This window comes from Zootoca vivipara, chromosome 6 (genome assembly GCF_963506605.1).
Source record: "Zootoca vivipara chromosome 6, rZooViv1.1, whole genome shotgun sequence".
NCBI lineage: Eukaryota > Metazoa > Chordata > Lepidosauria > Squamata > Lacertidae > Zootoca > Zootoca vivipara.
Window position 1 is genome coordinate 58,673,792 of NC_083281.1, and position 25,897 is coordinate 58,699,688.

At 40.9% G+C, this 25,897-nt stretch overlaps 1 protein-coding gene across 4 annotated transcripts in view; it reads left to right on the top strand.

Annotated features, from left to right (window-relative positions):
- The window catches only part of BANP (BTG3 associated nuclear protein), a 166,929-nt gene that overhangs the window by 36,696 nt on the left and 104,336 nt on the right, over positions 1-25,897 (top strand). For all 4 annotated transcript variants that reach the window (XM_060276033.1, XM_060276034.1, XM_035118178.2 and 1 more), the window contains 2 exons: positions 12,262-12,384; positions 14,504-14,679. In XM_060276033.1, the coding sequence (XP_060132016.1) occupies positions 12,262-12,384; positions 14,504-14,679 (299 nt within the window). The remainder of the gene's footprint in view (positions 1-12,261; positions 12,385-14,503; positions 14,680-25,897) is intronic.

The following is a 25,897-nucleotide window of genomic DNA, read 5'->3' on the forward strand; positions in this document are numbered from 1 at the left end:
TTTCTGTGCCATCTTGCTGTTGCAGTGTTCTGGCTTTAGAAGAACAATTTAATTTACACATCCCAGCTTTTCATTCCTTTTGGATTGTGATATAGAAGGCCTGGGTCTTCTGATGCTGCACTTTGCAGTAGAATTTTCTTCCTTTTAGAAATTTCGGTCGAGTAATTCTAGACTGTAGAGGCCCCTGCCTGGGAAATGCCCATCCTTTCCTGTATGGTGACAAGGGGCCCATGAGTTTCAAGGTTTTGTGTAGAAATTGAGTGGTGAATGAGTGGAATTGAAAGGGATCCATGTCAAGTTTCCCCTGCCTTATTGATCAGAAAGTGAGGAGGTGTTACACACAGAGAGACTATCTCCAGTCTCATGCACGTTCTTCTAAAAAACAGTCACTTAATGGCCCATAACTAAGGAGCGTTGTAATAATGATTAAATAAATAGGTGGGAAATAAATATGTAGCTTTTAGTCTTATCTACCAAGCCAGGCCTGTGGCCCTCTAATACTATGTGGATGTTTTTATGTGCTCTATTTATTTTTGTTGCTAAATATACTAGAAAGGAAGCTGTTTTCAAAATTGTGTTTTACCATGGAGCCTTAAATCAGCCAAGAACTGTGAAAGTTTTTTCACTGGGAAAGAGAGGAATAGAGAGGTGTGTATCAATGAGAAATATGACCACCGGTACTATGTTCATCTGTGGCAAAAACAAATAGTTTTACGGCACCTGAAAGACTTAATTTGTTGGTTGTGAGCTGAGCATTTGTGGGCATATGCCTGCATCATTGGATGAAGTGCATGTTTTAAATATTTTAATATATTTGGAGTATTCTCAGCCTCACTTAGCTTTCTTCGGCTCTGTTCATCTTTTCATCCTGCCTGTTCCCGACATGCATTATCTGGCCTTGGACTTCAGTCTCTTTAATTTCCTAAACGTCTGGCTCCAGAATTATCTTATCCTTCAAGGAAATACGCTGACCACAGCTTCCAACATGATAATTGACAGACATGTTTTCTTTTTACTGCAGTATGACATCAGATTTCATCAGATTGTAACCATCATGATTTTGTTAATGTGCTAGAAAATGTGCAGTGGCACACAGAATCAAAGCTCTGATGTACCAAGTCCAGTGTGTTGGCCATGATCCATCCAGGTGGCACCAGTAGTTCTGCTTGCCCAGCAAGCTTTTATTTCTCAAAAAGCAGTTTACCCACCTGCATGGCAAATAGGTTTTGAATGCATTTTATTAGCTGAGTTCATGTTCCAGCCATAACTTCTCACCATTTTCCTGCCCCTCATAGTCTGTTGTTGTCAATCTGCACAAGAATGAGGAATAAGGAATTTTTTTTCCTTTTTAGCTGAGGTTAGAAAGGCAAGACAGTTGCATTCACAATCTTTTAAGGCTTGCCAGCATTTTCTTTTTCAAATAAGGACTTCGATTTCCCAATTAAAACTTTTAGCTCTTTTGGTGCTTAAAAGGTGGCTGACAGAATGGTTTCATTAGGGACCCTGTGTACTGCCATATTAAACAGCAGGTCAGATTTATATGTAGAACTAAACATCCAGTCTAACTGAGGTATCTTTACCATCTTCTACAATGCAAGGAATATTAAATGAAGGTAAAGGAGCAATGTAACCTTTACACATTTTAGAGAGCATTCTGCAAGGTTTGTTAATTTGTTTTCTTCTTTTCAGCACAAACCTCTGTATTCTTACTTGGATGCAAGCCCCACTGTGTTAACTAAAACTTACATCTTAGTGTTTATTTAGGATCTCAGGCTTCTTCATCTTCATCTTCTCCCCCGCTCTCCAAACAAACAAATTAAATCAAAATAATCACAAAACAGGTATGAAATATTGAAGCAGAGAAAAAAGGGGGCCAGAGACATCAGTAATACATTCCATACTTTTGATACAATAGAAATTATAACAAGTCTACAAAAATAAAACCGCCATTTCCATGGATATCTCTTTTTTCCAGGGGGATGAGCTGCATTTCCAACATGCATTTCCACATTCTTCTGGATAAGCATAAGGTTACCAGATTTTTTTTCCAATAAATCCGGGGACGCGTTAAAACAAACAAACAAATAAATAAATTTTTTTTGAAAAGAGAAAACAATATTTAAAAATTCAACACCACAGATCAAAGTTCGCTTTAAAACTGAGCTGGCGAGGAGGTCCTCTCTGCGAGTGGGCAGACAGCACCCAGTGGGGACCCCGAGATGCAGCCAAGCCTCCTGATCTCGCTCCCAGCCACCGCCGGCTGAAGTGATCCAGCGCTCCCTGCTGCTGCCAGATCGAGCCCAAAGTTTTTGCACGAACACACACAACACACACACCCGCACCACTTCTTTCTCTTTCTCTCCCCAGTCCACCTCCCCCCCATCCCCCCTTCTCTTCTCCCCAAAGCCATGCAGCCGCAAGCAACTCAACTGGAGTGGGAAATGGCCAGTGGTGGCAGATCGAGCCTTTAGATTAGTGTATCTCCTTCACCTGTTTCTAATCTGCTTTTATTTGCCAGAAGCCCCCCTCCACTCCCACCAGCTTGGGTGGGTGGTGGTGGTGGCGGCGGCGATGAGGAGGCAGAAGAAGCGGGGTGGTGAAGAGGAGAATATATATGCCCCCCCATATTTTTTGGCTGCCGCCACTTCTATACATGATAATATCTTTATATGATTAGCTGAGCCCAGGGGTGGGTAGAAGAGAAAGAGAGAGAAATAGTGGGGGTGGATATTGGCGGAAGAGGTGGGGGCTGGAGGTGGCTCCAGTTCAGAGCTAATGGAGAGTCGTGCCAGGACTTCGCAATCCCCAGTCACACACTGAGAGGTGCATAGACGAAAGGGAGCTGGCAATAAAAGTCACTGGGATTTTTCTTTTTTTTCTTTTAAGGACGATTTCACTCGCCCCCCTTTCCCTCTCTGTCTCTCTTCTTGCTGCTCCTGTTGGTGTCCCCGTTTCCTGGGGGCATTTAATGAAATCTGGGGACATAATTTGTCTGGGGACACATTTGCAAATCTGGGGACTGTTCCCGGGAACCGGGGACATCTGATATCCCTAATCTAGCAATCACTCGATCTTTTTGAGTTTCACTAGCCAATGTACCAGAGCCTTCCAGTCTGGCAAAATGTAGGTTTAAGTGATCCTGCAGGTACCCAGCAAATACCCATGTATTTGGTGCATCCTCCACAAACTCCATTCTAGAAGCTTTTGCTCTGTAGTGAGATTCTTTATCTGTTTTAAAAATGGGTCTAAACTATAAAACACTTAGGAAATGTTGACTTCGCTGTTCTTAGTTAACTATTACTAATATATTTATTAGGATGTTGTGTATCTTGGATTTGTTTTCAGCACAGCAGCAAAGGAATAGTTACCTTTTCAGTTGCCAAATGTAACCAAGCGTTTATCATGTGTGTTTCATAAAGGGAATCTGGCGACTGCCACTGTATGTAACCTTGGTATGTGTGTATTTTGTAGGTGTAGCTGTGTGATATGTGATGTGTCTTGCTCTCAGGATTCAGCAGATTTGGATGTGTTAGGTTTTGATCGATGGGATACATCTTGTGCCATATCTCTGGTATGCCAGCTGGAACAGTTTATTGGCTGGTGTACTGGTGTAATTCAATAATGCAGGGCGAGGGAAGTTGCTGTGTATATTGCCCTTAGGAAAGTAATGTGCAAATATGAACAAGAATATATAGACTCAATAAATAAAATAAATGAAAGTTTAGAATCCTAAGGGAAAAGTAATTAAGTTATACATATATACATTTGCATCAACACCAATACATTAGGCAGGCTATCTTCTGACTGTCAGCAGCAAAGCTTGGTGCGTGTCCTTTCCCCCCTTTTCTTTATATTTGAATCGTAAAGGTGTTCATTGATTGCAATAAACTATCCCACAGGCTTGGCCATGTGGTTTAAAAAAGGAAAATGGGTTGTAGTTTTAATCACAAAACTTTGATGGCTTAGTATCTGGGGTGTGCACTAACCCTCCTTTTCCAGCACTTAAGAGTAGCAGATGGATAATTCATTGGATAATGTATTCAGCACTCAAAAATTTGGTTTACATATGAATTCTCTTCCTTTTACCCTTTTACTATTCTTCCTCACTCTAGAGCAGGCATCCCCAAACTGCGGCCCTCCAGATGTTTTGGCCTTCAACTCCCATGATTCCTAGCTAAGAGGACCAGTGGTCAGGGATGATGGGAATTGTAGTCCAAAACATCTGGAGGGCCAAAGTTTGGGCATGTCTGCTCTAGAGCCCCAAGCATGCAGATCCAGGTTCTCTTCAACATTCAGGATAGGAGCTTGTTCCCATCCTTGCTGAATCAATGTACTTGAAAATTCTTTGGATGTCTGTTTGTCTGTCTGTCTGCTGCAATTTCTCATAATTCTAACCATTACTATTAGGACTAGCTGATGGTCAATTGATGACTGAGTGAGTAACAACTTAATTTATATAACACATAGACATTGCAAAGTGCTTTACAGTTACCCTTATTGCAAGCATCCTTGCTCCATGATTAAGCATGCAAAAGGTCTCTGGTTGAGTTGATGGCATCTACACATAGAGTTGGGAAAGTTGCTTCCACTTGTCACCAAAGTAATTTCTGAGCTAAATCAGTTATGGTTTGACTCTGTAAAAGGCAGCTTCCTATGCTTCTACAAGTACTATGGCTTGGGAAGTCACTATTGCTCCCATTTTATCTATGGAGAATTGAGTCTTGAGAGTGACCTACCAAAGACTGTGCTCCAGATTCATGTGCTCAAGAAAGTGTCTGAGTGTCCCCTGAGAGAAGACTGTAAGCCTCAGACAAGAGGAGAGTTGCCCCCTTAAATTGGTTCAGCGCTTGTTCTGTCTGAAATCTCACATTCTTCCATTCTTGCACTTAAAGGTGAAGGAGCCAAAGATTCAATAGTTTGGTGCTGACATATTACAAGCCCTGGAAAAACATAGCCCTTTCCAATATGAGCATTGGTGTTGAGTTTCACAAGGTCAGTTTACAGAATTAAGAATTAAAGCCAATGCTGCTTATGGGACTGAGAGTGGAGTCCAATCATTCATGGGAACACATTGCAGAATTACATTTGTCAAATCTTCTTGAACTGACCGAGATCTGAACTGCATTTACTCCATGTTTTCTAAGCCAGCTGCTATTGTTTTCTAATAAGCCATTTATTTTAGGATTGTTGAAGGCTTCATGTAACAAGTCGAGTGCTTCAAGCAAGTGATAGATAAATAATAAGATCAAATGCAACTTGCCAGGTTTTTTTTATACATGGCTTGGGGGTGCGGACTAAAGGGATTGTATCTGAATTTTTAATCACGTATCTTAAGGCAAAGAACAATAACAAGCTTCATGTTGCAAACTATTACTGTAAAAAGATCTTGTAAAATCTTAACATCTCTGCAAGCCAGAAAACTTTATAAAAGATTTCAAAGAAGAACGTAAATTAACAAGGTGATAACTATAACCAGAAAAGAAGAAATATGAAAGCAACAAAACCAGAGATGTTTAAGTGCCGATGTTCCTTTAGAAGGATTGTGATCCACCCTGAACAGTCAGGAATAATAGCAAATAGTAAGGTGGAAGCAGAATTGATCTAGCTTTCATAAATCAGGAGAATTGGTTTTCAGTTTGTATGATTATCGAACTGTAATCCTATACACATTCCTTTGGAAGGACTGATTGCCACATTATACTCCTTATGAGGGAATGTGCATATGGGGTGTGTGTTTTTGAGCTCCCTTCTCTCTATTTTGAGGTCCCAAAGAAAGGAGCAGATGTTCACTAATTCAGGTTAAGGGGGTTGAAGACTGTTTCTAGAGAGGAGATGGTATCTCTCTTTGCAAAGTATGCAGTGCATTGTCATAGGTTGTGCACATGTTTATAGAAGTGTGACTTTTTGCAGTGTGTGTGTGTGTATGTGTGTGTGTGTGTGTGTATATATATATATATATATATATATATATATATATATATATATATGAGCAAGGAGGTCTAATCTCTGCTAAGTTGTCATCTCCTTTGTTTTAATGAGATCTAACACTTTAGCCACTGACTCATGCTGGCTTCCACTTGCTGTGCCCTTTAAAACAAAACACACCATTTTAGGATTCTCAGCAGTTTCACCACATGTTTGATTTTGGGGTATGATCTAGAAACTTCATGTGCAAGCCATATTATTCTTATGGAACTTGCATCCATATCAGTGAGGTCCATAGTGCAAAGTACAAATGAAGATACCAGAAACCATCATTTAGGAATTGACCTCTATGATGGTAATTCTGGATATCTTAGTAAATGTTTGAAAGCATTGTTCTCAAATTCAAGAGTTGCATGACATTTTTCTTGGTTTAGTTAATAGTAAACAGAAGGGGGCAGAAAAGTATTATATTTAAAGCTGAACCTTTGGCACTTATGAGCTCAAAATACTTGGCATGTATAATTTTTGCATACAGTATGGGGATCAGGTTGAAAACGCAAGCTTTAAAAGCCACCTTGTAGTAAGTTGGGGTGCATGACAGTAGGGGTGTCCTTTAAGAACAAGACTGAGGAGAGCCTGTATGTAAATTATGACTGGAAAGGATGGATGTGGATTGTTACCTCTATGCGTGTGCGCGTGTGCGTGTGCGTGTGTGCGCGCACACACACACACACACACAGTGCTGAATAAGTGGTAAGTTTCTTAGGGTTGCCCTGGCCACGAGAAATCAACTAACAAATGTTAAAAACGAAGAAATAAAAAAGCTGACTTACCTGAACATGAACATTGTCCAGGTTTATTTCTCTTCTTTACCAGCTTCATAAAGGTAAAGGGACCCCTGACCGTTAGGTCCAGTCGCAGGCGACTCTGTGGTTGCGGCGCTCATCTCGTTTTACTGGTCGAGGGAGCCGGTGTACAGCTTCTGGGTCATGTGGCCAGCATGACTCAGCTGCTTCTGGCGAACCAAAGCAACGCACGGAAACACCGTTTACCTTCCCGCCAGAGCGGTACCTATTTATCCAGTTGCACTGCGTGCTTTCGAACTGCCTGCATTAAAAGCTGGGGCCAAAGGGATATTTAGAGACCTTTACATTTAGGGATGTAAATTTCATTATCAAAGCTTTTTGGCCATGTTTAAAAATAACAGCTCATAACAGGGAATGTATGAGCAAGTTCTTTTTTTTTTTTACTGATGCCGAGGTATTGTAAAACAGCAGCAAGCTTCTCTTTCCCAGTCTTGGGATCTGTGAGTCATAGAAGCATCAGCCGGACAATTGCTCCATAAATGAACCTTTTGCAATTGAATGCAGCATTTTTTTCATGAATGGTTACAGTGGGCAATGCTTCTGTGTTAAATGGCCTCCCCCAGAGGAAAACAAACCGCAACAGACTTTATTTAAACAGGCTTTCCGTATTGGTTGGTGAAGTTGGACTTGAAACCATTAAATCATCCCTATGTACTTGTCTACCCATTCAAAGGGACTCTTTGTAGAGCTAGGGCTGAGGGGATAAACCCCACATAAATGTCTTCTGTAGCTTAGAGAAAGCCACAGTTTTTTTGTGCATGGCTAAACTGAAAGGTGCTTTTTTAGAAACATACTCGGAATGTTTTTGCTGTTTTAATAAATGCTGCTTTTTTGCCTGTTCGTTTTGCAAATTGACCACAACTTCATAAATCTTTCAAGTTCATGAGTCACATTGGGAGGATGGCTGGTATGTTTTGGCTTCTGACCATAAAGTGACTTTAATAATCACATAGGCTATCATTATAATGTCTGGCTTGTTGTGATGCTCCAGATACTTGGGATCCAAAGTGAAGTTTCAAGGTGTGAAATTAAGAGCTGGGTTTGGCAAACACAAACACTGTTTGTCCCACCTATTCAATAAGCTGCAACCAGGGAGACCAGTCATGGTAATGAAATCAAGCTCTGTGAATGTTTTTCCAGCGCAGTTGTCCTTCCACCATGACTTGTGCTGCCACTTAAAGGACCCCCTCATTTCTGTGGGTCTTGTATACTTGTGATCCTTTAGAAGGCAATTGTCTCCCTTGACTTCAGTTCCCCAAATCCATAGCCTGGGGATATCTGAAGCATTGCCTCTTTGTCCTGTTGCAGCTTGAGGGCCATGGCCACATAATCTTAATAGATGTGCAACCCCCCGCACCCCATGTTGGAACTTGAAAAGTGAAAGTGCAGACGCTGAGAAGCAATATAGTAAGCCAATTAATTTGTGAGCGTGGTGTAAGTAATAAAACAGTTTCACTGATCACCCTTGAAAGTGTGTAAACAGTCTTGAAAATAGAGACAATGCATGTACTTTTGTAACCCAAGAAATAAAAAAAATTGTAAAAAAGGAAAACAGACTGTACTCGTAACTGTGTTTAAGGAAAGGCGTGTATCCACTGTACTGCATTTTTTATGTGAGTGCCTCTAGGATTGTGTTCATAAAGAATGAACAAAGAATATATTTCAAGCCAGGTCCTGGAAATCTTGCTGCCCCTCCTTCATCTCTTTCACCCGGTGAAGTATTTCTATAAATAGCCCATTGATCAGAGCTGTGAGAGGAATCAGCTCCTTGCCCAAAGTGTTCCTATGTGAGTTTTCCCATAACACCAGTCTGACCCAACTCCTTTGATCATTTACCTTGAGGGAGGTGAAATGTCAGTTGTTTCCTTCTGGTTTCCTTCTGCCCCACCCAATTCCTTCTCTTCCAGAGTAATGCAGTCTGGAGGGTGCCAAAAGTCCTCTTCTTTTACTGGCTGCCTCCTGGGTAAGTGACAGGTTGTTGGCCAAGAAAAGCTAAACGCTGATGATGATGGATATGAGTCACACATGCTCTTTCCATGTTAAAACTTACCTCTGGCAGGAACTTATTTGTGAAGTACAAACACTTTTTCAAAACAGAGGCCAAAATATGAGAGCCTGAAAAGCCAAGTCCCACAACTTTATTAATGGCATAAATAACTGGTTGAGGCATTTATGCTTTTAATAAACCTGTGCTTTATTTTGTATTTTTCCTCATACTGAGACAGAAAAATATCCCATATTCTGCAAACCCCTTCCCCTTCCTTTCCTCCCTATTGTAACCTTGTGCCCCCCTGCAATCGTATCTGTAGGGTCCTCTAACTCCCCTGACCAGATTTAGGAAGTGCATAGAGCAGATGAGAGGAAGAAAAGTCATGTGGCCTGAGCAGAAGTCCATTCCACTTGCACCACTTGGATATCACCCATAAGCAATATAGCTTATTCTAAAAGTGTTTGTAGTTAGTATATTCAGAATAAACAGATGTCTCAAAATTTCAGTATATACTGAAGGACTGAACCATGTCCTCTGTCTGAATGCAATGTTGTGTGTCTTTCTCTTCCTCCATTCTGTAGTTTGCTTCCAAATGTTTCCAATTCCCAAGTTATTTTGGTGAAGCTATGCTGGCAGCTCTTCTAGGAAGAACCTTCTTACATTGGGTTTGTACAGACAGAAATGTTTTTAGTTGATGCTGATTAGCTCAGATGACAGGCCTTCTGGCTGACCTTCCTATGATCGGTGGAATCTTCTTTTAACTGAGAAATGTTTTTTAAAGATCTGATACCACCTGCAATTAACCTCTGTTCTTTTTTTGGGGGGGGGGCTTATTTGTTTATTGTGGTTTTATGCTGTGTTTTGTTAAAAGGTAGAATTCCTTTCACCACATCCTGCTATATCTGATTTAGGTTGTTCCTTCTACCATGTGTGGCATGATATGTAATTAATTTTAACACTCTTAATTATCTACAGGATTTTGTTTAATCAATACATTTTTAGTTTTTTGCTCATGGGTGTTAACTATTTTGTTTGTAGTTTGTAGCTAATTGTGTTTGCCTTTTAATATTTGTTTTACAAAAAAAAGCCTTTGAATGTGAATTGCTTCTTTGGGTCAAGTCCTTTGTGTCCATCAGATAGTACAATTATATGTACAGGAAAAAGAATCTTGGCAGAAGCTCGAGAAGCCAACTTAAGCAACTGATATGCATATCATGTATTCCGTTCTTCTTCATGCATTCCAGTCTTCTTAAAAATAATACCAAGCCCTGTGCAATTAGGATGTGCTTGCTTTCAGACACAGTGTTGGCATCCAGCTGTCTAAAGAGACAGCGGAGTGCACCTCCGGGGATGCTGCTGCGTTAGCAGCACAGAAGTGACCTCCGCAGGGCGCAAGTGTGGATGGAAGTCCTGGACTGCCCAGATAACAAAAAGCCCCCTTGGTCTCTCTGATGTGGTTCAAAGGAAAGCAGAGCGATACGTTTGGCACCAGCTTGGCTGCAGGAACTGCCAGAAGTCCCAAACAAATTGATTTTGTTGCCTTCCAGGGCATCCAACTATCTTGGATAGTTCTGTCCCAAATGTTTTATGCATAGTCATGTCTCTGGATTTTGCCTCTGACTAGAGAATGAAACCATCTCAAACTATCCTATTCTGAACACCTGATCCTGGTAAGTTGGGAGATAAACCCCCAAAGCCAAAATGGCCATTTCTGATGGGCCTTCGGGAATAGTTTTCACCAGATGTTATCAAAGAGCTCCTTAACCCAAGAAATAATGCTGGTCTCTTGTACTAACCCTCTCCTTTTGCATGTGTCTTCTTGGCACCTGTGCATACCTGAAGCAACACACACATGAACGCTCCCCCTCTGCATCCCAAGAGCTGCTTCTCAATAACTCCTGCAACTTCCCACTTGAATAGCACATTCAAGCACTGTACGTGAAGAGCCATTTCAGCTGAAAGAATTTTCCTCCGGATCTGTTAATGAATCCAGCACATGCAGTATCAATGGCTACATTTAGAAGTTCACCCGTTCACGGAACTTCCACACCAACTTGAATCTTGGCACCTCTGTTTGTACAAATGAAGCTGTTAGTAAATGCTTCCTGCACGTAGCTCCAGTCGCTTGGAAGTTCTTTTTGCCAGAGATTTTACTGAGCAGAAGAAGGAAAAATGTGGCCTAATTCAGTGTCACTTTGGAAAAGGGCACAGCTAAAGACAGCTGGGGCTGGGGACAAGTGGTACTTGGTGAGACCACGTTCTCTGCAGTGCAGAGGACCCATAACCCTTTGTGCTCGTTAAATTAATTACTAATGGCTTATATCAGGGCATTTCTTCTCCTTTCATTTTTAAGTTGTTTTAAGTTAATTAAATGCCATCAGGCACACTTTAAAATGGTCTACAAAATGCATTAGTTCTTTTATTAAAAAAAGGACTTTCCCATTTTATATCAATTTTCATTTTAAAGATTTTTCTATTCAAAGGAAACTACAGAATGAGCAAAAGCCTGAGGTCTCCATAAATGGAAGCTTAATTTTATTGCATTTATCTCTATTGCTGCAATTAATTATTCAGAGTGTTCATTAAAAATTGCAGCCTTGGTAAGTGACACTTTTTAAACAGGCATTCTGAGTTTATTGAAATTGAGGGATGTGGGTGATAAAGAATTGGACATCCAAAGGAATGGCAATAAAGTGTCTCAAAGAAGGTTCAGAATGCCATTTAAAACTCACAAGTCAAATTGTAGAATACCTGAAAAGTTCTGGGGGAACATGAAATAGAGCAGATAAGTGTGGTGTTTTGTTGTGACCCCTTTAAGCCAAAGGGCTTCCTTTGAGCATGCAAATGGATGCATGGTTGGAGTCCAGTCCTTTTGTTGGAATGAAATGGAGAAGACTGAGCAAAGGTATCATGTGAACAGCATATGTGGGTTCCTGGACACTGTGTGTAGTGCATCCTTTAGCATTACCTAAACTAAAACTGCAAATGATTTATTAATCTTTCTCTCTCTGCCCCTTAACTTTTCCTATGTCTTTTAGTTAAAGGGTCCCACAACTGGAGTTCCTGTGTTGAGTTGAAAAGGAGAAAGGAGAACATCAATTATACTCACATAGGAACTTGAGCCATTCTTGGGTTTGGGCATTTGCAGACTCCTTTTCCCCCCTTGTGTGTACTTTGAGTTGATAACAAAAACTGAATAATTTTGCTAGAGGTCAGAAAACATTACATAATTCCACAGAAGCAGTCAGCCCCTTTAAAGAATTATGAGTTCTAGGGATGGTACAGGGATCAAAATATGATGGATTACAAGCTTTAAGAACTGATACATAGTAAACAGCCTTGAAACCAAAGAAGGGGAATAACCCAACACATCCGTGGAAGAATTCATTAAAATGCCAAGAGTGGCTTAATGAATGGCAGAAGAGCTTTTGACTTTCATTCTGTTTATTCTTCTTTCCTCTACATTTATTGTCTTTACAGTGTCGTCCCTCAGACCACAGTAATCCTCAACAATGATCGTCAGAATTCGATTGTAGCCAAGATGGTAGGACAGGAAGAGCCATTGCCCAGACCAGCGGATTCACTGGAAAACATCCTTAGCACGTTAGTAATTGCAACTAAGCAATGCTCTTCCCACGGTGTACATAGGAAATTTCCTTATACTGGGTCAAGCCTTTGGTCCATCTGACTCAGTATTGTCTACACGGACTGGCAGAGGCTCTCCAGGAGGTTGATAGGAGTGGGAGGGATCTGAGGTATACCCTTGCAACTTAGTGCCCTAGAATTATTTTAGCTCCCTGTATTGGAGTTCATTTGCTTGCTATTCGTCTGTGGTGCTCAGGGCCATGGACATTACATGAATGTATTTATGTTTGCAGTATTGCAGAGAAAATGCTCTTCTGGATGAGTTGATATATGCATGTGACACACCATGCTATGGTATGTTATGTTATTGACGTATTTATAAATAATTTCTATACTGTCCTTCATGAAATATGATTCCAGAGCCGTTTACAACAGTACAGATACCCCTGTACAATAAAACCAGCATATTAAAATACAGTAATATTCCACCCACAGCAAACCTGTCTGATTTCTAACTATAACCTCAGTATTAACAACCAACTAATATGGCCCAAACAAAGTAAAAAAAATTCCTTCCAGTAGCACCTTAGAGACCAACTAAGTTTGTCATTGGTATGAGCTTTCGTGTGCATGCACACTTCTTCAGGTACATGTGTATCTGAAGAAGTGTGCATACACACGAAAGCTCATACCAATGACAAACTTAGTTGGTCTCTAAGGTGCTACTGGAAGGAATTTTTAAAATTTTGTTTCGACTATGGCAGACCAACACGGCTACCTGTAACTAGTAATATGGCCCAGATGAAGTGCTTTTTAGCCTGAGCTTAAGACTCTGGTTTGTCTAAAGGGAAGTGAATAAAAAGAGCAAAGCGAAGGCAACAGAGCAGCTCACCTCTGGCACAGCTGCTCCCTCTCTGCCCTTCGACAGTATAAACACTTGCAGCCTTCAGGCAAAGGAGCAAGGATCACCCAATCAGGCAATGGACCACCTGATTGCCTGCAGGATGAAAGTTGAAGGGAATAGCTACAAGGATCTACTGAGAGCCAAGGTTTAGGGTGGGAGCATATGCCTTGGGTAGTCTTCAAGATTGAAAGACAGGATAGAAATCTAACAAAATAAAATATATTCAAAGTTTATATTTTGAGTTCCTTTATATAGTATGTTGTTGGCATCTGTTGGTCTCGGGAGACAATGGAGGAGTGTGCCTTTTGGGGTGAATTCAAACTGTTGGAAGGTTGCAGTGCCTTCCATAGCTGTGGAGACTGATACGGGATGTGCTGCTACAGATGCACCACAGTGTTTCTTCTCTTTGCGCCGCTTCTGGTGGTCATTCCTCCTCTGGTCACTGCTATGGATACATAATCTGTCTCCAGACACTGCAGTTGTCTGCAAGGGATTCCCACACGTTGTGGTTGATGTTACTAGCTGCCTTGTCACATTTGCAGGCATCTTTGTAACACAGAGTTGCTAGTGGGCTTGGTGCCTGAAGCCAGTTCACTGTAGAGCACATCCTTGGGGATCCTGCCATCTTCTGTTTTGTGTACATCACCAAGCCATCATCACTGAAACAGAAGTGTGAATGTGCTGGGAATGTGGGCTTCGGAGATAGCCTGGGATAGCTCAGTCGGTAGAGCATGAGACTCTCAGGGATCCTGTGTTTGAGCCCCATGTTGAGCAGAAGATTCCTGCATTGCAGAGGGTTGGACTAGATGACACTCACGGACCCTTCCAACTCTATGATTCTATGATCTTTGCTTGAAATTCTGTCCTGCCATGTGACACCCAAAATCATCCCGACACAGCACATGTGGAACGCATTGAGGCGTACCTGCTTTTCATGCAGAAGGTCCAGATTCAATGCCTGGCATCTCCAGGTAGGGCTGGGAGAGATTCCCTGTCTGAAATCCTGGAGAGCTCTTGGCAGTCAGGGTAGGCAATCTTGAGCCAGATGGACCAATGATCTGATTTGTTATAAGGCAGCTTCGTATAGTCTTGTGTTCCTATATATGTTGCTGTCCTACTGATAAAGAGAAAGCTCACTTGATAAACTTAGTGTTCTGTAGCACCATGCTGAAATCTGTAAAGCTGTGCAAATATGATTTCTTCAAATTGTATGAATTTCTCCCACTTCCTCAGTGCTGTTCCTGGACGGAGGCAGAATACCATTGTTGTGAAGGTGCCGGGGCATGAAGACAGCCATAATGAGGACGGGGAGAGTGGTTCTGAAGCCAGTGACTCAGTTTCCAACAGTGGCCAGTTAGGAAGCCAGAATATTGGGAACAATGTTACCCTTATTACACTGAATTCTGAAGGTAAGCAGATAATAATTAAGTTCTTTGTCCAAATTAGTGTTAATTTGAATGTTGGAGCCGTAATAGTCTGGTATGGTGCAATCTCTCTGTTCTCCTAGGAGAGGCATGCACAAAATAGTTCTCCTGTTGTTGTTGTTTTTTTTAAAAAACTTTATAGTTGTCTTTCCTCCCCATTTTTGGCTTGTAGTCTGCAGCACTCTTGTATTTAGCACACCTGCGGTCCTCACTTGCTCTTTTTAAATGGCATTAGCATCTAAAGAACTGCTTGCCCTGGTTTTGTTCAAGGAGCACTGGGTTAACTGAATAGTACTAAAGTGTATTGGCGTGTTCTCTGGTTATTTCTTAAACTGCCAATTGGGAAATGTATTGCTTTGTTTTCTTCGAGCAGCAGGTGATGGGCAGCTCCTAAAATGCCAGGGAAATTCACCCCCTTCCACTAGGTTTTGATGTCACCCGTACTCTATGTTCTGTAGTTTTTAAAGTGGCAGATATTATAACAAACACTGCATACAAAGCAGTGTCAGACTTAAGCATCCAGCTTTCTTTCATTACTTGCTCTTATTGGTCCAAACAGGCATTGTGTTCTTGGGACATATCCAGAACAGAATAATTTTTTCAAGAGATTCTGGTAATCTAACAGATCAAGAACACTTGATTTCAAAAAATATATAAGGCTTTCAGAACTGTGACTTAATTCTGTGGTTGTGCCTAGAGTTGAAACACAGTCCTATGAAAACAGCTTCATTTCTCTAAGAAGCAACATAATGTACCAGCATGCTGCCTCCTGTAACTCATTATGCCCTTCTGTTACTTCTGAAAGTAAACAGTTACTTTGGCAACTCTAAACAATATTTTTAAAAACAGGAAATTCCCATCAAAAATGTATTGTTTATACGATAGCCTTGTCAGCAATTTTTCAGTTTCCAAAACTCTGCTCTGGTCTTCAAACCTCTGAAAATCAACATTGCTGGAATGCAACCATTTGGAATATGTCTCTAATAATCCTTTTTTTTTGCATTGTATATTGAGTCCATATATAATTCCAAATGAAAAATAGGTGCAGCAATCAATAGACGTGGCAAACAATACAGAGTGTGGCAACTGAGAGGAGCAGAAGCCTTGTGTAATTTGAGGCAGTCAGTCTGTGTCTGGGTTGGGGAGGGGGCCTTCCATGATACAGTGTTCCTTCTTCATACACAAAGTGCTCCTTCATGGATAAAACACTCATGTTGAGAAGAATAGGCTTTTACTGTTCTCCCTACAATACCCATTTTCTGTATGGAGGAGCCCTTACTGGAGTGGTACAGCCTAAAACAGTTGTGGTAGATGGGCAAGATACAGAGGTATTTCAGGTAACTGGAGAGCCAGCCAGTCATTAGGACTTAATGCAGTTGCTTTGTCCCTTGAAGTATTAAGAGGTTGCCAGGGATTGATGCATAGGTGATCTTGTTAGGACTATGATCAGAAGGTGACTCTTGTGGGATTCTAAAGTTAAGAGGTGTGGCGATAAATAACTGCAGCAAGATGTGTTGTGGATGGCAGAGAGGAGGATGGTGGTGAATGAACTGGAGCGAAGAATTTGTCATTAAAGATGTTTCTGAATGGTGGTGTGCCCCCATCCACATAATGAAGGTGTAACTACAGAAGCAAAATTCAAATTCTTCATTCCAGTCCATGGGAACTTTTTAAAACTCAGGAATAAATAATACTTAATAAAATTGGTGGAATGTTTTATGTCTTTTGAAAAAGCTCAAATATGAATAGGATCTCCTCTCCCACTTCCTTATGAGAATGGGATGTTTGTCACGTTGTAGTCAAATTTTCTAAGCAGTAGACTATAGTTAAAATTTTCTGCCCGCGGTATATATTGGAAAAGGCAATAATTTTGAGTAATTCTTTCAGCTGTTTATTTAAGGGAAGCAATTTCTAATGGAGTAAAAAGAGGTTGTAGCAGTCTGACCTTTTCAACATGATTCTTTGGCACAGATTTTCATGCAGACAGATGTTGGACTTTTAATAGGAATCTTGTATATATAAATGCTGGTGAAACCGCCTTTGGGACATCCATCCAATAAAGCTCGCACCAAGATTTATGAACGCTTTGAGAACGAAGATTAGTTATAGGAATTGCCCTCCAGGCTCCACCCTTGTGTCTCTTGCCTTAAAAGTCTAGAGGTGACTTTGCTCAGCTGTAGAGAAGGCTCAGAAGACAAATTCACTGCATTTCAAATTACTGGACGTAGCTTAACACACATAATGTGCCGCGTAGTTTACCGTGTTTATCATGACAGAAATGTGAGAGAAACACTACAACAGACCCATCATTCAGAAGGAAAACTGGGACTGACCCAGACCCAACTGAACAAATGGTTGCAGAGAAGTGTACTGTAAAAAGGTAAAGGGACCCCTGACCATTAGGTCTAGTCGTGAACGACTCTGGGGTTGCGGCGCTCATCTCGCATTATTGGCCGAGGGAGCTGGCGTACAGCTTTCAGGTTATGTGGGCAGCATGACAAAGCTGCTTCTGGCGAACCAGAACAGCACATGGAAATGCCGTTTACCTTTCCGCTGTAGCGGTACCTATTTATCTACTTGCACTTTGACGTGCTTTCGAACTTCTAGGTTGGCAGGAGCTGTGACCGAGCAACGGGAGCTCACCCCGTCGTGGGGATTCGAACCGCTGGCCTTCTGATCGGCAAGCCCTAGGCTCTGTGGTTTAACCCACAGCGTCACCCGCTGTGGGTGGGTGTATTCAGTTTCCTCATTCAGTATACAAGATTCCATTCTCCCTCCTGCCTGGTTTCCTGATTTCCCTTTGTCAACAGTCAGACAGCATTCTGGTCCCATGGAGCATGCTCAGTCCTCATTGTATTAGGGGTCTCTCTCTCTTCTAGGTCCCCCTCCTCATATATTTTTGTATACCTATGCAAACCTCTGGGTTTCCCCAAGCCTGCTGATACCTACCTCTTGTGTGTTGGTAGTATGGTTTTAGGCTATAAAAAGCTACACCACTTCTGTCTCAGCATTGGAGATAAAGGGAAAGGTATGACTAGCACACATTCCCCCCCCCCCCATGTGGCCTCCAGTGCTGCAACATAAGTTGCTTTTAAATTTGGGATAGCTATTTGCAAAATGCACCAGGATATGCAAGGAAGAGTTAAGGTTAAAATGCCTGAAGAAAGTTGTGATTTGGTCACAAAATGTTAATTTCTTTGTTAATGAATAAAAAGATGTTGTGGTCCAAATAAGCATGTAGGGACACAGAGCATGGAGCACAATCTGTCATGTCAAAGGAATCATGTGCATTTCAGTTGTCTCACATTAACAGAAAAACAAGGTTTCAGATTGGTTTTAAGAACAGGTAAAGTCATTTACTAGCCTTGGATTGCTTATACTGTACTCATCAAGTGCCCTGTCTATATTTTGGGTCTATATCAATCAACAACTACTTATTAAAAAGCAGAGTAACACTTAACTGGGGTGCTGGAAGCAGATGAGAATATTCCCCCCCTTACTAATCAGTACGAAGCAGTGCTTTTTAAAACCAACAGTTCTATAGCATTATTTTATACTGCAGGGGGAGCTCTATGTCAAGTGAACTTGAAAACATTGTCTGTGTGCGAGTGTGAGTATGCACATGTGTTAGTGGTATTTTACAGATAAGGGGTCATTTTCTTTGCCACTTTGAAACCTGGAAAACGATGTCACTTTAAAAGTGTTTGTAAACCAGCCCAATCAACCTATTTTTTATGATTTTTATAGGCATGATACAGCTTAGTACCTTAAAATAGTTTATATCAGAGTTTTTCAACCTTTTTGAGTCCACTGTTTCCTTGACCAGCTACGTTCTTTCTGTGGCAACCCTGTGAAGAAACATACTCCGAGCCTCAGAAGGCCAGTCATGTCACCCCCTGCTTGCAGAGGCAGCAGCCCCTCACCCCTTTTTGAACACCCTCCCTTGTGGAGTGTTCCTTCAGCCTCCTCTCCTCTCTCCTTGGCAGTCCCCCCACCTCAAAAAGAGGTGCCTCATCACGCTGCCACACAGGGGCCTGGGAAGAAGATGCCCGCAGCCTTAGTGGCCCAACAAGAGGAAGGGAAGGAAAGAGGGATGGAGGCCAGTGTTGCCCGCGACACCCTTGACCATTATTCAAGCCACCCAGGGTCCCATGGCACACTGGTTGAAAACCACTGGTTTATATGTTTCTATTGTAACTTTCACTTTTAAATTTATTCTTATTTTATGTATTTAATACATTTATCACATCTCAAGAAGATTTTCCAATGAGGGCTCAGGGTTTTCTAATTTTAATATTAATACACACAAAGAGAAAATGATAAATATGTCTCTTGAGAAGTGAATTCTACTAAGTTCACTGGGGTTCACTCCCAGGTAATCTAAGAAACAAATAAAAAGACCCCCACTTTTTATCCCTCTTGGCAAAATGTCTGGACAACTGAAAATGCTGTGCATTGCTTCTGGCTGTTACTGAAGATTTGATGAATTCCAAAATTTACAAGCCTCCATTTGTGCTTGGTGCATAAAAGGGATCGTGGAGAATGTTGAATTTTAGATTGTAACCTCTTCAGGACAGAGGCCTGACTTATTGTCATTTCTCTATAAACCACCATGCACCCTGATCGTTCTATATGAACAATTTAAGAAGCCATTCTGAACCCGTCAACTCTTGGATGTGTTGGGGCCAAGCTGGAAACTTGTACCTGTGCTTGCATTTCCGTGGCAGAAAGCCGCCAATGTAATATTCACATCTTCTCCCCTGAAGTGTTTTTAAGTAAGTGGCAATGTAATGGTTAGAATATTTTTCAAATTAACCATTAAGTGTTCTTTCAAAGCTATCCCTTCTGCTCTGAAGAACAGTTTGTAGAAACTTGACAAATTATTCAACTATTTCCATGTGCATGGTGGGCTCCCATCTGCTTTGGTTGTCTTTTGGAAACTGCTCATTCTTTGATTATATAGACATTCTTAGTTTATATAAATATTTGCTTTTTAAAAATAATTCTTGCAAGTTATAGCATAACCTGTCAAATATTTAAACAAAGCATTTTGCCATTCCAGCATATATCTACGTGGACAGAGGCTGAGCTTCTCAAACGTTTTGGTGGATGAAAACAGAATAAACATTCAAACAAACCCATTTTTTGTTTTGCCTCTTTTCAGCCAGAGAACATTTTTCTTTACTCTAGAGAAATTAAAGTTCAAGACAGAGCATGGGGATATTTTTCTTCCTGTTGGCCACAATGAATATTATATTTTTAAAAAACCAATATGGATTTTGTGATTGTGATTGCAGACATTTGAAAAGAGGGGTGGTAGAATTAAGGGCATGTGTAAATAATGTTGGCTTTGGAAGCCAGTTCATCTGTGTGACTTCAAGACCTGTTGGCTGTACTAAGTTCTACTCATTGTAGATCCATTGAAATTAATGGGCCAAGGTTAGTCCATTAATTTCATGGAGTCTACTCTAAGTAGAACTAACATTGGTTGCAACCCTGATATATTATATGTTGGAGATTTGCAACAGGTCAAATCCACTTCCTGTTGTACCATTTTGCATGGTGATGGTGGGGACAGCCGTGGCAGTGGTCTTGCAACTTCATAGCAGCCTAGTTTGGGAGCTGGAATTGGAGTATGGTCTACTGTAATCCACCCTGCCGGGGGTTATTTAGCTTTTGAGATTGAGCTGCTGGACAGGGTTATATGGCTTTTGAGATCGGCACAGCCCCAATAGGCAAATAGCTCTCAGTCTTATCCAATTACATTAAATGTCTAGTTGCCTGGAAGCTGGGATATTCAAACAGCAGGTGCTCTGGCCAGTCTGCTCTTATTTATTCCTAGTAGCCTTTGGAATATGGTGTGTGTTGAGCGACTGCAGATATCTTCTTTTATACTTTAGAGAGTTTGCTGCATGATGTAGAAATCAGACTGTGATGAGCACCGCAGTTTTAAGTTGTAGTTTCATTTATAAAAATAAGCAAATGCTGAATGATCTAATAATTTTTAAAACAATTGAAACAAATGAAAAATATTAACCAAATAGGGAAAGTTATTAGTGTTGGTAGAAACAGACTTGGTGACCATTGTTCAGCTAATTAAACACTGCAGTTGGACTTTCTGATTGATTCCAGACATGCAGATGACAAACCTAACCATTATATAAGTATGCGTTCTTGAAAGCAGAGTTGTGCAACTTAGCAGGCCATCTGTGGAGAATTTTAATGTATTTGAAATAATTCCTCAGTTGCAAAGGGAGAAAATCTCCTTTCTCGGTAATGGCGACTTTTGCATTTTGATGCTAATACAGCAAAGAATGAGACCAAGATCTCTGGAACTGGGAAGACAATAGCACAGTAATAGCAGACAATAGCAGGAATAAGGAATCAACTCAGTAAGCCGAACAAAACTACCCAATATTGTTCACAGGAACATGATCTGAGACTTCAGTTTGCTAGGAAATGGGGAAAGATTTGGTGATTCTTGTGTGATTTGTGTTCATTTTACAGCTGCTATATTGAGTACCCTGGAGCAGCAGTGCAGTCAATGGGAGACTAGTACATTTCTGAAATTGATAGTTATGGGCTGCTTTTCTGAGCAGAGCTATACAAGTTTTCTGCGCTCCTTAAAAAAACAAATTCCCTCAAGTTTCCATTCTATTTAGACTCTGAACACTGACGCTCCTGCATTGATAGATAATGATAAGGATAGAGAATGAAGGTGGATTGGTGGAAGACTTTGTGAAGCAGAAGGTGGGGAGCTGGTCCCTGATCTTTTTTGCTGTTGTGTGCACATGTTGGGATGGATGTGTTACGTTTGTCTTGATGGAGAGACCCTCTCTTGCCTCTCATGGGATTGCATTGGAATTTCTTCCTGTTAACTGCTAATCTTGAATTGTTTTCCTGGAGTGCCCACTACAGAGTGACTGGGCTACAAGACAATAATTCCAAAAGTCTTCATTATCACCACTCTTGTATAAATGAATAGTATGGTTGAAACTCCAGCCGGCAGGAAACTTCCTTGTGTTTTTGATAGAGGTAAAAAGCACTGCCAAACAGAAGCCTGTTGCAACTGAACAACAGTTGAAAACTTTGTTATCGGAGAATTACTTACCTCACACTTCGTTTTGCTTGGATGCAGTTGTTGAGTGGAAACATAACACTTTATCTTCAGGTGAATCTCCTTATAGATGGAGAATTAGTATGAGTTAGTAAAATGGTATGTTGGGGGAAAACTCTTAACTATATCTTTATAAAACTGAGATCGGTTTTACTTGCCTCATGTTTGCATTTGCATTGAATTCAAGCTCCCCCCCCCATCCCCAGCTGTGTTCTATTTCATTTTCTGTCAGGTGAAACTTTTATAGGCATCAGGGGAACATAGAAAGTGAATCTTGTGAGTGGATCCCTGGGCGCACTTGTGGTTTTTTTGACCTTCTTATCCCCACATGTCCTCACGATGTTTACTGCAAATGAATTCCATGGTCCCAAGAGTGCCATGGTGCTTCTTCCAGTGGACCTTGGGTGGTAACTCATTCCATATGTTTAGAACCCTTTGGGTGATATTGTTTTGCCAAAATAATTTGCGTTCCCAGTTTCCTAAGGTTGAGATCATTTTCCTTGGATTTGTTTTCTTGATCATTTTTGAAGAGTTTGTCAGTTTCATAAATCTTCTCTACAATGTAAGGAAAAAAACAATTAAGTCACCAGCAATCCATTTGTCTTGGCCAAAGATAATACATTGAACAGACGAGCAGCCAGTGTTACAGTAGAACTTGGAACCAGTGCTTGGTTGGAAATCATGGAAAGGCCTGTATGTGCTGCATTTGGGCAAGTTAACTGAAGAATAAGACTTCGAAGTTAATTCTTTCACAAATAGTAGTGGTTTTGGTGGGGCCAGGAATTAAAGGTTGAACAAGTGGCTGAGATGGGCGACCAGTAGTTTTGTGCAGATATGGAGTTGCTCTTATATCCGACAGGATATGTGTTAAATGAATCTTAACAGTCCCAGATTTGTTTACAGCTAGGCTGTCTTTCATCTTGAACCTTCAGATTAGTTTGCCACTGAATACCAGTTGCTAGGAACATAAAACCAAGAACTATTGCCTTCATGCCCTGATTCCCTGAGGCACCCACTATGAAGAAGGCTGCAGGGCTGTTGTTATGTATTTAAGCATGTATACATTGACGACAGTACCAATCAAGATAATTATGCATAAAGTACACAGATTAGATGAGGCAATCCAACAAAAATATGTTTTCAAGGTTTTCTTACTAATGGCCTTCAGAGAGAGTGAGAGTGACAAGTGCTTGGAGCCACACCCAGGGCTAGAGCTACTTTCATGCAGCTTGTTTTCATGCCATTATCCTCCTGATAAGTGTTTCCATTTCCCAGTGTACCTGCCAACACCTTACAGGGGAAAGATGCAACATGAGAAGAGAGCTGGATTTTACTGCAATGAAAATAATTTTGGTCACTGTGTCAGGGGAAAGCTTGGGAATATCTCACTTGTTTAGATTCTCCATTGAGGAATTCTTTTGTTGGAGGGGTTGTGTCCGAATTGCCTTTCTGCTCTTAAAGCACCTGTTTTCCCCTGTCACAGGTATTTTGGGGAGCTTCCAGTCTGAGGAAAAGTCCCATGTTTCAGTGCTCTCAGCATACAAATTGGGCTGACTAGGTAGTGTTTCTATCATCCCGGCTTCAAGTTATATGGATGACATCAGTGGAAGAAAACTGTTGGAAAAGGTTCATAGACTGTACTCAAAATGGCAACACTTGGCTGACCTGCAATCCCATAATGAATAGGCAGCACTATTTGTTGAGGAGTCTCCATGGTCTTATGTCTGGCAGCATCTCACCTGCATCGGTTTCTCTGCACCTAGCCACAGGTCTGACCTTTCTGTTCCATGCTAGTGCCTTGGTTCATCTGCCTTCCCAAGTTTGCAGCACCTGTTAGATTCTGTCTCCAATTAAGAAGGCAATTGTGGAACCCCCCATATTTGTCACATCCCAATGGTCTGCCTAGCACCAGAGATACTTTCCTGTGTGGAACTTTGTTGTATTGGGGGTTTGGCAATCAACAGCCTTGGGGTTCTGGTTACAAGGCAGCAGCTGATGAATAGTAGGGATTTGTTAATGGCCAGTTCAAGCCTTTGGATATGAATCCAGGGAAATAGACCATAGCCGTATGCTGCTGAATTTCTTTGTGCCAAATGTCATATTGCTTAAACTTTTTTATTACCTTAATAAGCATTGTGACATTTCTTTCCTACTTACTCTTCAGTGCTGACTCTTAAAATGAGTTCTATCAACCTGTTTGATAAAATGTTTAGGATGTTGGGATGTGTGTACAGTTGACTTCATGCCTTGTCTATCCAAAGATAGTTCAACTATTTATTGTTAACATTTTGGTGAGTTTTTAGCATGCTTTCTGGCTTTTATTTGAAGATCTTGATTTAAAACTTTATGAAGGGCAGTATGCAGACAAAGAGGATAATCTGCACACTGAGGAACTGCACCGACTCTTCTTGCCAGTGCTAGCACAAGTGTCTGAACCTTGGTAGAAACATCAGGTGTACCTGAGTTCCAGCACAAGCCAATCAGCAAAGCAGTTATAGCACAGGAAACAACACATTGGCTAAGATTGTTTTATAGAACAGAATGTGTGCAGTTCAACTAGGACTTGTAGTTTGATAGACAGAGTTGTGCTTTCCTATATGAGATGCATTATCGGTTCCATCATTCCTAATGCACACCCAAAAAATCCGGGATATTGATTTCAGAGACAGAGGGAGCCTGTGCTGCTGTAGCATTTACAGGCCCAGAATGTATGTGAGCAAATGTCTGCCCCATGGCTGTAGCTGGGGGGGGGGGGCAGGGAGGGGCAGCTGCCCCCCCAAATCAAGAAAAATCAATAAAAATACATAGCAAACTGAGGTTCTGCCCCCCCTAACAAAAATACTGGCTACGCCCATGGTCTGCCGCTCTGCCCCCCTAAACATACTGCAATGCCGGGCTGTTAATACAAATTAGGAAATCAGAAACATCAGGAAGTTAAATGAAGAAAACTAAAAGAAGCACTGCATCTGGATTGCTATTGGATTGTGCTTTCTTTGTCAGTAGCAGCTTTCTTTGTTTTGTTGAAATAATTTTGATACCTCCCCCCCCCCCTGATGAATGAGGATCCAGTATCTGTTGGTCTTATCTCTCTGTGTGTATTTAGATATGTATGTATGTATGTATACATCTACATATTTTTGCCATATCCACTGAAGTGTTTTGGCTGCAGTGTAAAATTTCATGAAACAGTAGTGCTGAATTTGATGCTCCTAAAAAGGTTAGAGTCCATCATGCCTTTTTTCAGAATCTATTTCAATGACAATAAATGGACTTTTTGTTCCCTTGCATATTAGGGATAAAAATCAGCATGACCTATCCTGTTTATACCACACAAGTGTCCCAAAGAAAAACATCTCTCTGTTAGTTCTTTTATGCTTGATTAAAAGCAGTTTTTTAAAAAGTCTAAACAGATTTAAAAGAAGAAGAAGCTGAAAGGACTTTTACATTTCAAAGAAAGATGATATTGAACTAAAAATGTGTGCTCATGAGGCAGCACTGTACTAAAAATGTGTGTGCATGAATAAAGTGAAGGTGCTGTTTTATTTTTGAAAATCAGCACTATTTGTGTAGTTAAGCATCTCAGGAAAAACCATAGGGAGTTTAACTTTCAGTTCTATGTGCTTTAAAAGGTTTTCAGAGTGAAACATACTGGAAATGAGCTTCTGAGAACAAAATAAGCTGGGGTTTTTTTCAGGGTAAAGTACTTTGTAAAGCATTTTTGATTTTGCGCACGTGTAAAAGGTTTGACACAGATTTCATGATCAGTGTCAACCTGAAATAATCCTGTGTGACAAAGGCAGGCTTTGTGTGTGATGTGTTCATACAAATTCAAAATCGTGAATGCTTTGTATTCCTGTAGTATTGGTGACTTCTGGTACTTCAGAAAAAGCATCCTCTCCTGAGTTCTTAAATATTGGCATGTTGGCTGTCTCTTGTTCCCCTCCCCCTTCGACTCCATCCCAAATTCTTGTGTCTCAGAAGTGAAGTTCAAGCTAAATCCTAGTTGACATTGGTTCGTGGAATGCAATAAGAACAGCATTTGTTTTAACTCCTCAGTGACATACAAAAGCCAAATAAAACCAAAGA